Genomic DNA, 16882 nt, shown 5'->3' with positions numbered 1-16882 from the left:
ACAAGTGAGACTTTAAAGACGGTTCCAGCCCTGCTGAAAGGTCTTCTCCCTTTGAAAGAAGTCTATTAGTAATGCAAATGCAAAGTTATCTGCACAGAAGATAATCTTAGCAAACAAAAGAGTGAAACCATTAGAATGCTCTTGTACAGCATTCAGTCTTGAGAATCCTGAGAATTTGGCATTCAGGCATTAAAAAAGTTCCTGTTTGGGATAGTTAGGTCTGCTTATATGAATGCTGGGCTAACTATCCTCATGCTTGGCTTAAAGAGGCCAAACAAGTCCCCAAATGCCAACAAGCAGAAGGAAGGCCTGCACTCTGGGCCCCCAGCAAGTGCTTTAAACAGGCAAAACCAGGATCCTTAGCCATGGAATAAACACATAGTTAGGGATTTAATTCTCAAGATACCATAGCCTTAAGGTAGATCCATCTAGAAGAAATCCAATAAGTATTCATAGGATAGCAATTTAGCATCAGCAATATAAGCTTTAAAATAATTAAAAATTAGACAATTGAAAGACTACTTGTATAGGTGAAGAAATGGTTGTTTTCCAACATCTTTTAGCCAATACTCAGAGAGTAAACAACCGCTTTGGGAATTTAGTCACTATGCAATCTTACCACAAGCAAAAGGATTGAAACAAGATAAAAATGTATGAAGCAGTTTGCCTAACTATTGTCTGATTCTATTTATTTTATCCCCAACAGGTTTGATGAGATCTAGTTTCTCAGGAGTCAGCAGGCATTAGGGAATATGAGTGGTCAGAAGGTGTGGTGTTTTAAGGGTATTAGGAAAGCATTTCTGAAGCAACACTCCACAGTGGTATTGCCAAAGTGACCATCACCTACTTGATTAAAGCTTTTGGAAATGCCAAGTGGGCAATTTATTGAGAACAGAAAATTAACCCTCCATACCCACATGATTTCTTGACAGGTATTAACAGTTGGCACTGGTGTCCACATCGATTGGATGTAATGCTTGCAATCTGGGTCTTAAGCAGGGTGGGGCTTTGGGTTGGTAAACTAAAGAGCTCCCGGATCATCATGTGTTTACATTTCAGGTGCAGGAATGGAACTAGTCTACGCTCCACCCTCCACCACCTCTCCTTTGCAAGGTTGCTTGACAGCTTGCAGTCCCCGCCCCGGTCTTTGATAATCCAGAAGTCTCCGGTGAGGTCAATCACTGCTTTAGTTGTGAGCTCTGCCTGCCTCCCACGCCCTCTATACCGGCTGGCTGGGAGAAGCTCAGAGTGTCCTCCGCTCGTCCCCCCTCCCCCGCCCCCAGCTTCCCATGCCTTACCCACTCCACATGCCTCTCTGGCCGCTCTCCTGGGCCTTCCTCTTTTGCTCCCTGGCAGGCCAATTTCAAGCGCCCGACTGTCGGGTATTGAACAAGCACAGCACACTTTTCTCAGGGGCTTTTGCCACGCAATCACAGAATGTCCGTGTCTCATGTGTAGCTGCTTTTAAAAAAACCAGTTTGGGACTTCGGCTGTTTTGCAAATTAAAACTATTCTACCTGCTTAGGATTGGGACCTGATTTGGCAACGTCAAACTTTGTCATTAGGGGAATCAGCAGCAAATAAGAGCACTTTCTGCCCGTCCCTCCCGCGGTCCCTGGAGAAGGCAAACCTTTTCTGGCCCCGGACGACTGGCCGCAGAGGCTCAGGTCGGGTACGTCCCGGCCACCAGCTGCCGCCGCACCGCGGCGCAGGGCCGCAGCGCGCTCGCGCCGGGCGCGCGCGAGGCCGGGGAGCGCTCGGTCCGGGATCGCGGCTGCGCAGTCGGGCCGGAGCCCGGGAACGAGGGGAGGAGGTTGGAGGAGCGGGAGTAAGGGGAGGGGGAGGAGCGGCGAAGGCGGAAGCCATGTTGGAGTTTCACCCCGAGCGAGGGGCTGCGAGCGTTCTCCTCTCCCCGTGGGTGTGACCGGGGCTTTCGGCTCGGCAGCGGGCTGCGGGGGGCGGGGACGGTGAGCCCGGTCGTCGTCGTCCGCGGTGGCGGCGGCGGCGGCGGTGTGAGGAGAGCGGCGGCGGCGGCCGCAGCGTGGAGCCGGGCGATTGTGACCGCCGGGGGAGCCGGGGGCCGGCCGCGGCTCCCACTCTCCGTGTGGCCCCCTGAGCGCCCCCCCTCCCCTGCCCGGGAGGGAGGCGGGGTGCACCCGGGGCCCGCCATGAACCCCGGCTTCGATCTGTCCCGCCGGAACCCGCAGGAGGACTTCGAGCTGATTCAGCGCATCGGCAGCGGCACCTACGGCGACGTCTACAAGGTGAGGGCGAGGGGCTGCGCGCCGCGGAGTCCCCGGGGTCCGGACCCACCGGGGGAGGGCTGGGGGCGGGCCGGGGGCGCCGCGGAGCCCGTGCGTTGGAGTCCGCTCAGCCTCTCCGCGGGAGACGCTGGCGCCCGGGAGCCGTGGGGGAGGAGGCGGAGCGGGTGCCCAGGGCTCCGATGCTTTGGAGCGAACAAAGGGCCAAGCGTTTAACCCTGAGACCTCCAAGTCCTTACCTGAGCCGTGCCCCCTGGACGCGCGTTTCCCAGGAAGGGCTGCACCAGAGCGGGCAGGTCTGCTCATCCTAGCGCAGGGGCTGGGCGTTTGTTGCATTTGCAGGGTCAGTGCGTCTAACCAGACAGCAGGGGTTTGGCGTATGTCAAACCTGCGTGCTTCAAACGGACCTGGCATTACCTGCTGTCCGTTGGGAACTGCTGCCCACCAGGCCTCGTGGTAGTTAGTACACTGGGCAGCCTCCATCGAGACAGCCTCCCAACCTTTAGCCTGTGAGCATCGGCATATCTGTTTCTTTTAATTTTCTAGGTAATGACTTCCTTCGTAAAAGATCAAGTTAGCACGATTTTTATTTTCTTTGAAAGAAAGAGCAACTTTGTTTTCTCTAAGTCGAATGGGACTTTGATGCCTTATTAAACTTTTTTTTTTTTTTTACACATAGGATTCCTTTTTATTTTTAATGACTACTTCGGAAAGGTACTGGTTTGACAAGGTTAGAATTCAAAGCCAATGAGTAGTACAGCATTCCTGTTGTAGAGGGACCATTTCTAAATGTGGAGATAAATCACTCTTCCCTGGCCAGCTCAACTCTTGGCCTTGAGGAGGCTGCCAAGAAGAGAGAAGGATAGTGCCAAATGTGGCAGCAGTCTTGATTTAGTTATGTATCTTCTTACTGGTAACTGAAGTGGAACTCCTCCCGTTTCACTTAACACCTGAGGATGCACAAAGAAACTTAATTTGACTTTTGAAAGTTTAGTCTTAACTTTATTTTGCCCACGTTTAGGCAGTAGGTTTTTACTTTTACTCCAATGCAGTGCATATGGTAATGTGGATAATTAATACCATGCAGCCAGTATTCTGCATTAGTATGGTTTTGTGGATGATTGACTTTCCACCATCACTTATCACTTCCCCATAGACAGGTGTATTGTGCACACCTACTATGTATAAGGTACTGGGCATCGAAGCACTTGGATTTCAGCAGTAAAAGACATGTTTCCAAGTCTTATTTGGAGTTTATATTTTGGGGGGCAAAAACAATATTAAATAACTATTTAAATACTATTTTAGTTTTATTTTGTGCTGCAGAGAAGAAGAGAGGATTAGGATTAGGGTTATGAGAGCATGTAACAGGAAGACATTCTCTCCTTTAGTGGAGTCAGAGGCAGTGGGGAGAGAGGATTATGCTAAATAGAACACAATCTCTGAGGCCCCAGGTAAGGATTTGAGAGAATGCATATGTGGCCTAAGCAACCAGAAAGGGATGGCCCTAGATGGGGCAGGCCTCTTAGGTCTTGTGAGGAGGTCAGACTTCTCTCTAGGACAATGGGGAGCCATAGCAGGGTTTTAAGTAGGGCAGTGAAATTAGATGAGGATTTTTAAAAGATCTACAGCGTGTGGAGTGGGATTTGAGGAGGAAGAGCAGTTAGGAAGCTGTCGCAGTAGTTCAGGTAAAAATAACCATTATTACATTTTGGAATTGATGGTGATTGTAAAAGTCAAAGTGAATGGATCCAAGTAGCTTACAACTGGTTAAGGGAGCTTACAACTGGTTAAGGGAGCCTAGTTATAGTCTGATGAAGAGTTAAGTAAAACTTTGCTAATGTGTAAGTCTTAGGTGACAGTGTGTACGATAAGTTCTTTTTCAGTTCTTTACAAGAATAGTTGGCCGTGTATTTACTCTTTAGAAAAAAACAGCTGGTAGTTAAACCACATGATTAAAAAGTAAACAAATTAAGGCCTGTAATTTCCTAAGGACATGTAAGTGCAATACAGGTGTAAATTGATTAATCTTGTCATTTGTTTAAAACGATAATAAAAGCTAACATTCAGAGAGCGCTTATTACTTGTCAGGCACCGCTCTAAGATTTTTCCGTGTATTAATTTACTTAATCCTCACCACCCTGTGAAAGAGACACTAACTCCATTTTGCAGTTGAAGAAACTGAGACACAGGAGGGTTAGAGTAACTTGCTAATGTTGGTAGGTGGCAAAGCCAAAATTTGACCAGTTAGCTTTAGAGACTTCTTTCTTAACCAATAGGCAGTACTGCTCTAAAGATAGAGTATGGGCAGATAATGTATTTCTGAATTTCCAGTGGTGAAACTGAGGCACACTTAGTTCAGCATTTTGGTTGTAGCCACACACTGAATTACAGTGATTCTTTAAGTAGTAGTTGGGATACCTAACTTCTGCTGTGCAGCCAGGCCTCACTGTTTTTGTCATCTGCCAAGCAGACATCAGATAATGAATGCTTGATCCCTGCCTGCCAGTCTTCCAATACCAGGGACCCAAAGCAGAAAAACTCCATGTGGTTTTTGGCATCATACTCCCTGCTTGCTAGATAACCCATAGTTTAAACTACTTGTATTTTTGTCTGTAATCATGTTCATGCTATAAAGAGCATTTTTTGTACTTGTTTTGCTGTTCTAGATTTTTCTTATTTATACAAATTGTGTTGATTAAAGAGACATGCATTAGAGGGTTTGTTTTTAAAAGGCTGTACATCTAACTTGCTTCTTAATTTGTCAGGGCTTAGGTGATAAAATGGAATGATTGGATTAAGTAAATAAATTAGAGACCTAATTGTTCATAGTCTTATAAGGTTGGTGTTTTAGGAATTTTTACCTTGAAAACTGTGTCCTACATGATGTAATCATCTGCTTATTATGTTTAAAGTGGTATAGTTTAAAAGCACTGAACTAGAATGTGGAAGATCTGGAATTTATTAGCTATGTGGACTTGTAAAATCATTTAGTCGCAGAGCTGTTTTGCTGTGAAGGTATTACCGTCATATGCTTTCTGTTTATAAATTACTTGAATTTTACTCAACAAATAAGTTTTTATTTTTCCTGTACTAAAAAATGCAAATATGAATTTCCTCTGCACTGTCATAAAGTACATGAAAATATAGTTTTTTACACAAATTATCCTTATTTTTAAATGTCATGTAACTGCGGGCTTTATCTGTCAGTGAGATAAAGTATCTTTAGCAAGGGTTACCTAGGTACCTAGGAGTTGACAGCTAGAAAGAGCTCTGTGTTTGGTCCTTACTGAGGCCCCTGAAGCCCTCTGAGATTGATAGATTTGATGTTGTATGTATGTGTGTTTTTCTAGAGAGATGACTTAATAGCATTCATTACATTCTCAAATAAGTCAAAAAGAGAAGAGTGATTGATATGAAGGTAGGTTTGTCATTTGAAAGAATATTCTTGGAGAAATTAGGTAGTTTTTTTTTTCTTTTTTCTTTTTGATTTTTTGGTTTTTACCAGATCACATCAACATTTATTAACATTAATAAGATTTTTACATGCATTGTGCTATCTTTTCTTAGGCAGTTTTTCAGTTTAATTCGTATTATTCCTACCCTTAGAGTCTTCATGTCCTGAAGTTTTTCATGGTTTATTGCTAGAGAAGCAGAAGATAAAAAAGCCAGAATAGGGTAAGGCAAAGGATAATTTGAAGGGCCAGTCTTAGTATCTTACCTAGACTCTAGGCTTTAGCCTGGTCCCTGCCACCCACCCCCAGTTTTCTCCAGCCTTGTGCTTTCTCCTGAGCTCTAGCCCAATGTCTCCAGCCGACCTCATCGTAGATTATATCTTTTTCCAAGTTTGTGCCTTTCTTCATATCCCACTTTTGTCAGAAAGCCCCACTATTGACAATTTGCTGATAAGGCTTGAAGCCTTGAAATCATCTTTCACTTCCGGACTAGACCTTGTAGGCATTTTTCATAGTGTGGCTGGGATAGATGCTCCAGGAAAAGCAGTACTGAGAGTGTGTTAAAGATAGAGAAGTCCTATGGTCAGGAAGCCTGTTAAACTTTGTGTAGCCCAGCAAACTAGACTATAGGATTATTTTTCTCTGTAGTAATTATTGCTTGTCCTTAGAAAGTTTTGTAGAACATGCTTTGGAAATGTTGATATCGATTTTATCTATGTATGTTTGGAGGCCATTTCCTTTGAAGCAGAAGCTGCAGTGTTGCTAAATTCCAAAGTAGCATTCACATGGTAGTCTGTATAAACAGATTTGGAGTTTCTGTGAAAGCTGACAGGAGAAAAATTGAAGCTTGTGCAGTGAAACCAGGAAATTAATTTGTACGTTCAAGTATTTAGTGAATTGTGTATTGGTTTATTTGTAACTGCATCTTTCAAAATGTTCTGATTAATATCATCAAACACTGATTTTTTCATTATAGCCAGGATTTATAAGAACCTTTCTGGAAAACTCAGTTCTGATGAGAGACAGGAAGACCTTAAGCATTTAGAAAAGAGCAACTGAAGGAAAAGAAAACATAGTTATTTGGGGTTATGCTCATTTTTACATGGAGGACAGAAGAAATGGTCCTAACCTTTGGAAAGATTGCTTGAATATTTAAGGTAAATTAAAGTAGAATTTCCCAGTAGTTATTTGAGATGAAAAGTGACAATGGAACAGACCATGGGATAATTTCTCTAGAGCACTTTAAAACAAACAAACAAAAAACCCAAGTTTTCTGATTTTGGTATGGGTCTGAATCCCTGAAGGGAGGTACTTACCTTTAAGATTTGATCTGTGTATAAATCTTTAATTGGGAAAGAAAATCTAATGCATTATTTTGTATTGAGAATGAATAGTTGTTAGTCCTCTCGAGAGTACGTTGAACAGCCATTCTACATTGAATAGTTACAATATGAAAGAAAATTTGTTAGTGGAAATGTGTAGGTGGAGTAGCAAAAATGCCAAGACTTGGGGTGCTAGGTGTTTACAGGGACATAAAATGCATACCTGCTTTTAGCTATCCTACTTTGAGATCAAAACCTTGTCGATTTCTTTTCTAGCGTGTTAAATCTCTTACTGTCTGAGAGATTATCTAGACATCTAGTTCCACACATGGACGACCGACCTCTCTGCAGCATAGCAAGTTCAGAGCTGAGTTCTGGAGTCAGACTGCCTTCTTTCACCACCCACCAGCCAATTATTTAATTGTTCTCTTTGTGACTTAGTTTCCTCAGCTGTAAAATGGAGATGCTTAGAAAACTGTTTAGGGCAGTGCCTAACATATATTACTCAGTAATTGTTAATCAATGTTAGTATCTAGTATTATTATGTATTTCTCCTGCTACTGTATTCCTAACCTACCCTGCTTCTAATGCTTCTGCTTCAGGATTTTTGTATTGGGGGAGTTTTCCCTCCCCCAATATCTGTATGGTTTGTTTCTTAATTTCTCTCAGGTCTCACTCAGCTCAGATGTCACCTTTTAATGTCTCTTCCTTACTACCCTATATAAAACAACACCTTGCCCTCACTTTCTGTCTTTACCAGGCATGGATCCAGATTTTGTAAGAGCTTGAAGTTTATACAGTTTTGGGTGTCTTCATTAAGAAAACAAATAAATTAGAATGAAAAATTAGGTACGAAAGTAGATATTTATTTAGAGTGACAAAAGATGTCCTAACAAAATTCTGTGAACCTTTTCTTCTGAGATCTCTTTGGGCATTTAATCAGAAATACTCTTATAAAATGTTTCCTGTTAGCAAAATGGCTGCTTCTCCCCACCTACAGCATTCTTATGTCCCATAACTTTTTTTTCCCCACGTACAAACTTTATTTCTATTACAAGGATATTAGTAATTATAATACTAAAATAAAAAGAGGGAGAGATAGGGGCTCTTATGGTTTTCAGAGCAAGCCACAAAGCTTAGGTAGTAGGCCTTTCAGCATTCAGGGAGGCCCATGCAAGTGAAAGGGCTTGAACTTTAAGTTTCGTTAGCTTCATAGAAAATGCAGCTCTGCTCCTTATTCCTAATTTTTATTATGGTGTGCATCACTGTATATTTATTTGTCTTTGCTTTTCTCTTGGCACTAGAGTGCAAATTCAGGACGCTGGTGGTTTCGTTTTGTTCTACTGTATCCCCAGAACCTGGAAGAGTCCCTGATACATATTAGACTCAGATATTTGTGGGCTGAATGAATGAACTGACATGAGAGGAAGAAAGGTGCTACATGCATTTAGAGGAAGGAGATCCTTATTTCTGGTTGGGAGAAATCACAGCAGGTTTTATAGAGGAGATGGCATTGGATTTGACTTACAGCTCTGGCATGAGTGGATACAGAATGAATTAAGCATTGTGCATTATTATTCAGCCTAAACTAAATAGGCTTAATGTAATTATCTGCTACATATTAAGCAATGTCCATAATTGTATGCTTATAGGTACTTTGTCAATTTAAACTGAAGACTTTTAGTGACTAGTAAATATATGTAACTGTTACATATTATTTTTTTTGTTTGTTTTTTGAAAATTTGATTACCTTTTGCTTATAGAAAGAGGACTTTGTTCACCAAAACCAAAAGGCCTTAGATTCAGGAGATGAAATCATGTTTATTTTTGCTTTGTTTTTTACTGTCCTTTTTTTGTTCTGGAAGATGCCACGTTTCAGAATTCCAGCTGCCTTGACTTGAGATTATAGGTTTGGATTCCTAATGTGACATTGTATTGCCTACCTTAGACTTTAAACTCCATGGAAAAATTTTAGATTTGACCGTAAATTTAGATATGTTCAAATAAGACATTTATCTTGTTTGTTTAAACTCTTAGAAATTTGAGATAGTAAGAAAGTTCTTTCTATATAAATCATCCATCTTTCCCTACTCCAAGAATCTTCATTGCCCAGAAACTTTTAAATGTAACATTCGAGGTGCCGTTCTTTTTGTCCTCAGGCCCCTAAGGATGAGTGAGTAAAGTTTAGGTAGCTTGGAGGAGGCTGGAAGAGAGAGGAGGAAAGCAGAGATGGGACTGGAGTGTGAAAGGGGGACATTCCAGGTGAATGTAACTATTTAGGTAAAGGCTTGGAGACTAGAAAAGAGGATCAACTAATGTGGAAGGCTTGTGTTGGGGAGCGTGGAGAAGTAAGATATGCTAGATGAGGCAGGGCCAATTTAAAAGCTTCCTGAAAACTAGGTAAGTCGTTTAGATATGAAGCAATAAGATGTTTAGGAGCTCTAAAGGCTTTTTGTACAAGGACTAATAATATTGAAAGTACTCTGGATTATTCTGGCAATTATAGTAAAAGTGGACCAGAAAGGAAGGACAAAAATGTCTGCTAAATAGAATAATCAATTCTCAAACCTTTTGGTTTCAGAACTTCTTTACACTCTTAAAAAGTATTGAGAATCCCAAAGTTGTTTGTTAGTTTATACCTATTGCTGTTGACTATGTTAACAATGATACCTGGGAAAATTTTAAAATATCAATTTATTAAAAAGAATGTTAAACCTATCTCATGTTAACATAAATGCGACATTTTTATGACAAATAGCTATATTTCCAAACAAAGAATTTAGTGAGGAGAGTGACATTGTTGTATATTTTGCTGTACATTTCTGTCTGGTTAAATAGAAAACGACACATTCTTGCTCCTGCTACTTCATTCATTCTTTTGGGATATTTTATTTTGTTGACATATTTGAAGGAAATATAGTCTCTTACGTATATATTTGACAAAGGAGAATATTTTAGAACTTTTTTAGATAATTGTGGCTATTTTTCTCTGATATTTCTCCACAACCTGACAACGGTAGCTTCATAAAAGTTGCACTATGGAATCCAAGGCCATACCAATGAACTTTACCTATCATTATGTTAAAATGTTAATTACTGGACTCTCTTGGATTTAAAGTAGATCTTTTTTACCCTTGCATGTTTTTTTTTTTTTTAACATTATGCATTAGTCATTTGGAAAATACAGATTCATTGAGTCATCCCATCTTTCCAAAGTTGATATATTTCATTATATAATATCAAAAATCATCACTCATCTCATCAGAAAAGTCTTAAAGTATTGATGCTAGATAGAAGTTTTCCAAGATTCAAATTTCTCTTTGAAATTACTAAACGCATCACCTGCAACAAATACTGTCATTTTTTTCATTGAAGTGAGAGATTCATTTATTTAATTTTCAGGGAAATGTCAAAAATTAAAGCATGAATAATCAATCACACTTTGTCAGTCCTTTCAAGTAAAAGTGGTCTGTGGAAAAAGTGGCTAGTTCAGTTTGCAACTCACAGTCACACATGCTGTTCTTGGAGACAACCATTACACTTTGGTATGCAGCATTCATCAAATAAATTATTAAAAAATGACATGCATTCAGGGGTCAAGATGTAATAAAATTAATGATGTGTATGCTTCAACAAGGGCATTTGTAAGTGAAATTGGCTTTCTTTTTCCCCTGTGAGTGCGTGGCAGTGAAGAAATACAGCTGCCCTGATTTGTGCTAAGGCACTAGCAGTTTGACCACCATTTGCACTACTAGTGCAAATATCAACACAATAAAAGAGGGCAAATGATGTTTTAGTATTACTTTGAAAATAGTTCTCACCTTTCAGACCCTTAGAAAAGAATCCCAAGGACCCCCAGAATTGTGCTAGATCATATGTAGTAAACTAAGGGTGAGGTTAAGTGATGATGCGCTAGACGAGACGAATGAAAAGGGAGAAACAAATGAGAAGCATCTTGGAGAAAATTTGACAGAGCTTTGTGGAGAAATATGGAGATGCAGATGGAGAGAGGTGATTCAAAGAGGACTTCACAATTTTAAACTTGATCAAAGATCACATAATAGGTGCTTTATTTTATAAATATTTATACAAATAATAGTTGCAGAATGAGATTAGTTACAAAGACAGGTGAGAAGGGGGAGCTATGATGATTTATTAGAAAATAGAGATCTCTGAGGTTTTTCATCATTTTCTTGGCTGTGGTTATGCTAAAGAAACACTAATAATACCTTTTTTCATTGTTCTGTGGAAAATACTAATTCTTTAGCAGTGTCTTTAGGGCTAATAGAAACTAATAAGGGTCAGTCCCTTTCTCCTCGCTCTTACTGAGAGATTACCAGGAGGATGTGCAAAGATATGTTCTTTTGAATAAGAATCCTACAGATTTGGAAGGTAATTGATAGGAAGAATCAATGAGTTGAGCTGTAGAATATAGGCTACCTATTTGTATTTTGGCATAAGTTTTTTAAAACTTTCCTTTTTTATTCTGATTATGACGTCTATGTGCATTTTTATAAGAAAAATTGATGACAGCTTGTAAGAAAATGATTAATCAATACTCTAACACCCAAGAGTATAAGTACGCTTAGCGTTTTTATATATTTTCTTTCAAAATTTTTTTAGACAAATATTTCACAAAAATTTGTATGCCATTCTGTACTTTTAAAATTACATTAGTTTACTTACCATGAAATGCATAGATCTTGTGTGTTCCTGTTAGTTTAACTTTGATATATATACAACTGTGTCACCCATGCCCTTTATTCACATAGAACATATCCTTCACCTCAGAAGTGTCTTTGTGTTCCTTCCCAGTCAGTAGAGCACCCCTCAACCCCACATGGCAATCACTGTTCTGAATTCTATCACTATAACAGCTTCTCTAGAACTTCATATAAATGAATCACAAATGAGTGCTTTGGTACTTTTGACAAAAATCAATTGATATTACAAGCGCGGATGTATTTTTTTGTTCTGCTGAGCTGTACTAGTATTTCACTGTCTTGCTTACTGTAGCTTTATAGAAAGCCTTCAAATCAGGTAATAAGTCCTCCAGCTTTCTCTGTTTTCAAAATTTTCCTTAGCCTTTTCTGTATAAATTTTAGAATCAGCCTTTCAAATTATATGAAAAAAGCCTCCTGAGATTTTGTTTTTAACATAATTATAAATGCATAGGAAGTTGCAGAAAGTTCCAACGAGGTCTCGTATACCCCATACGCAGCTCCTCCTGTGGTGACATCTTTACATGGCTGTAGAGCATTATTAAAATCAAGTGACACAATGCAGTGAACTTAGATTTCACCACTTTTTGCATGCTCTCATTTTTCATGTCTTTGTACATAATTTTGTGACATTTTATTACATATTAAGCCTGCTGAGATTTTATTGGGACCTGCAGCTCAATTCGTGGAAAATCGAGGTATTAACATCATTGATTGAGTCTTCTGATCTGTGAATACGGAATTTCTCTCTATTTATTTAGGTCTTTAATTTATCTCATCAGTGTTTTGCCTTATTTCTATTTAATTTATAAATTTTATCCCTAGCTTTTTCTATTAATATTGCAGTAAAAGATGACTATTATGTAATACTTCTTCATGGTGGTATAGTAATTGGAATGTGAGCCACATTTTCAGTTTTATTAAAATCCTCACTGTACTAGTGGTGTCTGACTTCCTTTGACTTAACCTTGCACAGTTTTAGCCCCGAGCAGATGGACCCCTTTTAAAATTGGCAAAAGTGAAGAGAAAACAGGGGAAATGACTATTAAAAAAGCTATGCGCTTTAGCTTTATCCAAAGATTAGAACAAAGTCCTTAGAAACCTGATTTATTTTTGTGTATGAGATGCATGTTTAACTGTGTGCATATTTTGCAAAATTCGTATTTTGAGCTTAAGAAAAATAACTTAAGGTTTGCTTTATCCTTAAGTGAAAAATGAACACCATAGTGCTAGATTGTTTATGAAATCTTAAAGAATTTCTTTCTGATTTTAAGAAGCTTATGCTGTGATTGAGGAAACAAAATATGGCTAAATGGGACATCTAAAGAACATTTCTAAGGGCATATTTTAACAATTAAAAGAATAATCGCATGTTATAAATACTATAAAAATTGAATTTAAGGGAAAGGTGAATTGGGGTTTATCTGGCAAAGACTTCTTAGAAGAGTATATCTTGATCTGAGACTTAAAGATTAATGTGTTTGCATTTGTAGATAACTGTGAGGGAAGCCATTCCCAAAAAATAGATTAAGGGATAAAAATATAGCTCTGGCACCAAAATGGGCAAGGAGATAATAGACAACCATTCTGACTAAACTAAGGGTCCATATTGGGAAATGTGAGTGTTTCAAATAGCCAAGATGCAGACAGTTGCTGATTGAAGAATGAACTCTTTTGATTTATAATATAATATTTTCCAAGTTCATTAGGGCCAATCTTGTCTTTCTAACCTGCTTTAGTTGCTATTTGGATAGTATTCAGTAAGTTTTCTTCTACTTCCACCCTTCCCCTTTATTGGGTTAAAAGTTACACATTTTATTTTATACTTTGGGTGGTTACCTTAATTATCAACATGCATAATAAAGTTAATCAATATCTCTGTTCTCTTTCTAGTCATGGACTTTAGAATGCTAAATTTCAATTACTGTTTTCCTACTCTGTGTTGTTGTCGTCTCTTATTTTGGTTCTACAATGTTTGTAAATCTCCCAGAAGAGTGTTTATTATCATTGTTTTATACAGACATTGTGCTCTCTTACATTTACCCATATGTGTTTTCAATTTATTTGCTTACCAGTGTTTCTTGGCATCTTACTCCTCCATTCTGTGTTCAGTTTTCTTCTTCCTGGTGAGCATTATTTGGTAGTTTCCTTTCTTCCTTCTTCCTTCCTTTTGTTCTTTCTTCCTCCTTCCCTCCCGCCCTCTCTTCTTTCTTCCTTTCTTTCTCTTTCTATATACATCTTATTTTTTTCTGAACCATATAAGAGTAAGTTACAGACATTATGTTTCTTTACCCATAAATACTTCAATGTATAATTCTCAAAAATAAATATATTCACTTAAATAAAACTGTGGTTATCAAAACTAGGACATTTTAATATTAATATAATACTATTATCTGATCTGTAGACCTTACTCAGATTTCTACTAATGGTCCTAATAATGTCCATAATAGCATTTTCCCTCTAGTCCAGAAACCAGTCCAGGCTCATACATTGCTTTTAGTTTCCAGGACCATTCAGTCTTTTTAAATCAAGATAGTTATTTAGCCCTTTTTCTGTCCAAATAGACACTGACATTTTTGAAGAGCACACATAATTTATTTTGTAGAATATTATTTTGGTATGAATGGTACTTCCTTTTGTTTAAATTCAGGGTACACATTTCTGCCAAAAACATATGTAAGTGATGTGTCCTCAGTGACTCATATCAGGAAGTACATGATGTTGATTTGTCCCATTATTGTTAGCTTTGATCACTTGGTTAACATTACACCTGCCAGGTTTCTTCACTGTAAAGCTATTTTTTTTTCCTTTTCTAATAAGTAATTTATGGAGAGATACTTGGAGACTATATAATATCTCCTTCCTCATCTTTCACCCACGAGTTTTAGCACCAATTGATGATTCTTACTTGAATTTTGCTGTGATGGTGGCAAAATAGTGGCTTTTTAACCATTAATGTCTTCAGTTTATTGGTTTACATTTTATGGAAGAGCTTTTATTTCTCTTCATTTTTTTTTAATTTGACTTATGAATTCTTATTTTATTCATGGGTTCTAAGTCATCACTATTATTTATTTTGATGCTCAAATTATTTCAGATTTGGTCAGTTTGATTCTGTTAGCTCAGACTGACAAAACAAAATACTGTTGACTAAGTGGCTTAGAGAACAGAAATTTACTAACTCACAGCTCTGGAGACAAGAAGTCCAAGAGCAAGTCGTGCCAGCGTAGTTGGTTTCTGGTGAATACTCACTCATTTCCTAGTTTGTAGATGGCCACCTTCTTCTCACTGTGTTCTCACATGGTGGGAGATCATGCAAACAAGTTCTCTGGTGTCTCTTCTTACAAGGGCACTAATCCCATCATGAGTGCCCCAGCCTCATCACCTCATCTAACCCTAATCATCTCCCAAAGGCCCCATTTCCCGATATTATCACAATTTCCCCTATTATTAGCATCTTGCATTAATTAAGCTTATAATTTGTTGTAATTGATGAACCAATATTGATAAATTATTATTAACCTAAAGTCTGTAGTTTATATTAGGGTTCATTCGTAGTGTTTTATATGGGTTTGGACAAATGCATAATGACATGTATCCATCATGGTATCATACAGAGTATTTTTTTCACTGTCCTAAAAATTCTCTGAGCTTTGCCTCTGTGCTCTCCCTACCCTGACTCTCACCTCTGGCAAGCATTGATTCTTTTTTCCTTTTTACTGTCTCCATAGTTATACTTTTTCCAGAATGTCTTATAGTTGGAATCATATAGTGTATAGACTTTTCATACTAACTTCTTTTACTGAACAGTATATACTTAAGTATGTCTTTTTGTGGCTTGATAGCGTATTTGTTTTTTATAGCTGAATAATATTACAGTGTGTGGTTGTACTACAGTTTATCTATTTTCCTATTGAAGGACATCTTGGTTGCTTTCAAGTTTTGGCGGTTATGATTAAAGCTGAATAAAACATTTCAGATTTGGTCAGTTTGATTCTTTTATTTCTCTTCATTTATATCAAAATGAAGAGAAATAAAAGCTCTTGCATAAAATGTAAACCAATAAACTGAAGACATTAATGGTTAAGTTTTTTGCATGCGGATATACAGGTTTTTGTGTGGACATAACTTTTCAGCTAATTTTGGGTAAAATACAAAAGAGTGCATTTGGCTAGATTGTGTGGTAAGACTATGTTTGGCTTTGTAAGAAACTCCAAATTTGTCTTCCAGGATGTCTGTACCGTTTTGCATTTCCACCAGCAATGACTCCTGTATCTGTTCCACATTCTCACCAACATTTACTGTTGTCAGTGTTTTGGATTTTGGCCATTCTAATAGCTGTGTATTGGTATCTTATTCTTTATTTGCAATTTTCTAGTGACATAATGTTCAGTATCTTTGCATATGTGTATTTGCCATCTGTCTCTCTTATTTGGTGAGGTGTCCGTTCAGATATTTTGTTCTTTTAAAAATTGGATTGTTTTTCTTATTGTTGAGTTTTAAGAGATCTTTGTATATTTGGGATATAATCCCTTATCAGATATTTGTCTTGCAAATATTTTCTCCCTATCTATAACTTATTTTTTTCATTCTCTCAATAGCCTTTTTTAGCAGAACAGAATTTTTTGATGATGTCCAGCTAATCAATTATTTCTTTATTGATTGTGCCTTTGGGATTATATCTAAAAACTCATTGTCAAACCCAAACCAAGGTCACTACCATTTTCTCTTATCTTCTAGAGCTTTTATAGTTTTGCATATTATATTTAGGTCTATGAGCCATTGAAGTTAAATTTTTGTGAGGGATATAAAGTCTAAGTGGTGCTGTTGTTGTTGTTGTTGTTTTTTGCATGCGGATATACAGTTGTTCCAGTACCATTTGTTGGAAACACTATCACTTTTCCATTTAATTTCCTTTGCTTCTTTGTCAAAGATAATTGACTGTATTTGTATGGGTCTATTTCTGGTTCCTTGTGTTAATTTGCTAGGGCTGCCATAACAAAGTATCACAGAGTGGGTGGCTTGAACAACAGATATATATTTTCCCAGAGTTCTGAAGGCTGGAAGTCTGAGATCAATATTTTGGCAGGGTTAGTTTCTTCTGAGGCCTCTCTTCTTGG

At 38.3% G+C, this 16882-nt stretch overlaps 1 protein-coding gene across 5 annotated transcripts in view; it reads left to right on the top strand.

Annotated features, from left to right (window-relative positions):
* Window positions 1-1835: 1835 nt before the first annotated feature.
* MAP4K3 (mitogen-activated protein kinase kinase kinase kinase 3) overlaps window positions 1836-16882 on the top strand; it is a 138146-nt gene continuing 123099 nt past the window's right edge. For 3 of the 5 annotated variants that reach the window (XM_016142258.2, XM_016142257.2, XM_016142255.2), the window contains exon 1: window positions 1837-2264. In XM_016142258.2, coding sequence (XP_015997744.1) covers window positions 2169-2264 — 96 coding nt within the window. In that variant the 5' untranslated portion in view covers window positions 1837-2168. Of the gene's footprint in view, window positions 2265-16882 lie in introns of all 5 variants that reach the window. The other 2 variants (XM_016142254.2, XM_016142252.2) reach the window with 1 other exon arrangement.

The sequence above is a fragment of the Rousettus aegyptiacus genome, unplaced genomic scaffold (assembly GCF_014176215.1).
Source record: "Rousettus aegyptiacus isolate mRouAeg1 unplaced genomic scaffold, mRouAeg1.p scaffold_m13_p_7, whole genome shotgun sequence".
In the NCBI taxonomy this organism is placed as follows: domain Eukaryota; kingdom Metazoa; phylum Chordata; class Mammalia; order Chiroptera; family Pteropodidae; genus Rousettus; species Rousettus aegyptiacus.
This window is presented reverse-complemented; position numbering and strand designations above follow the sequence as displayed.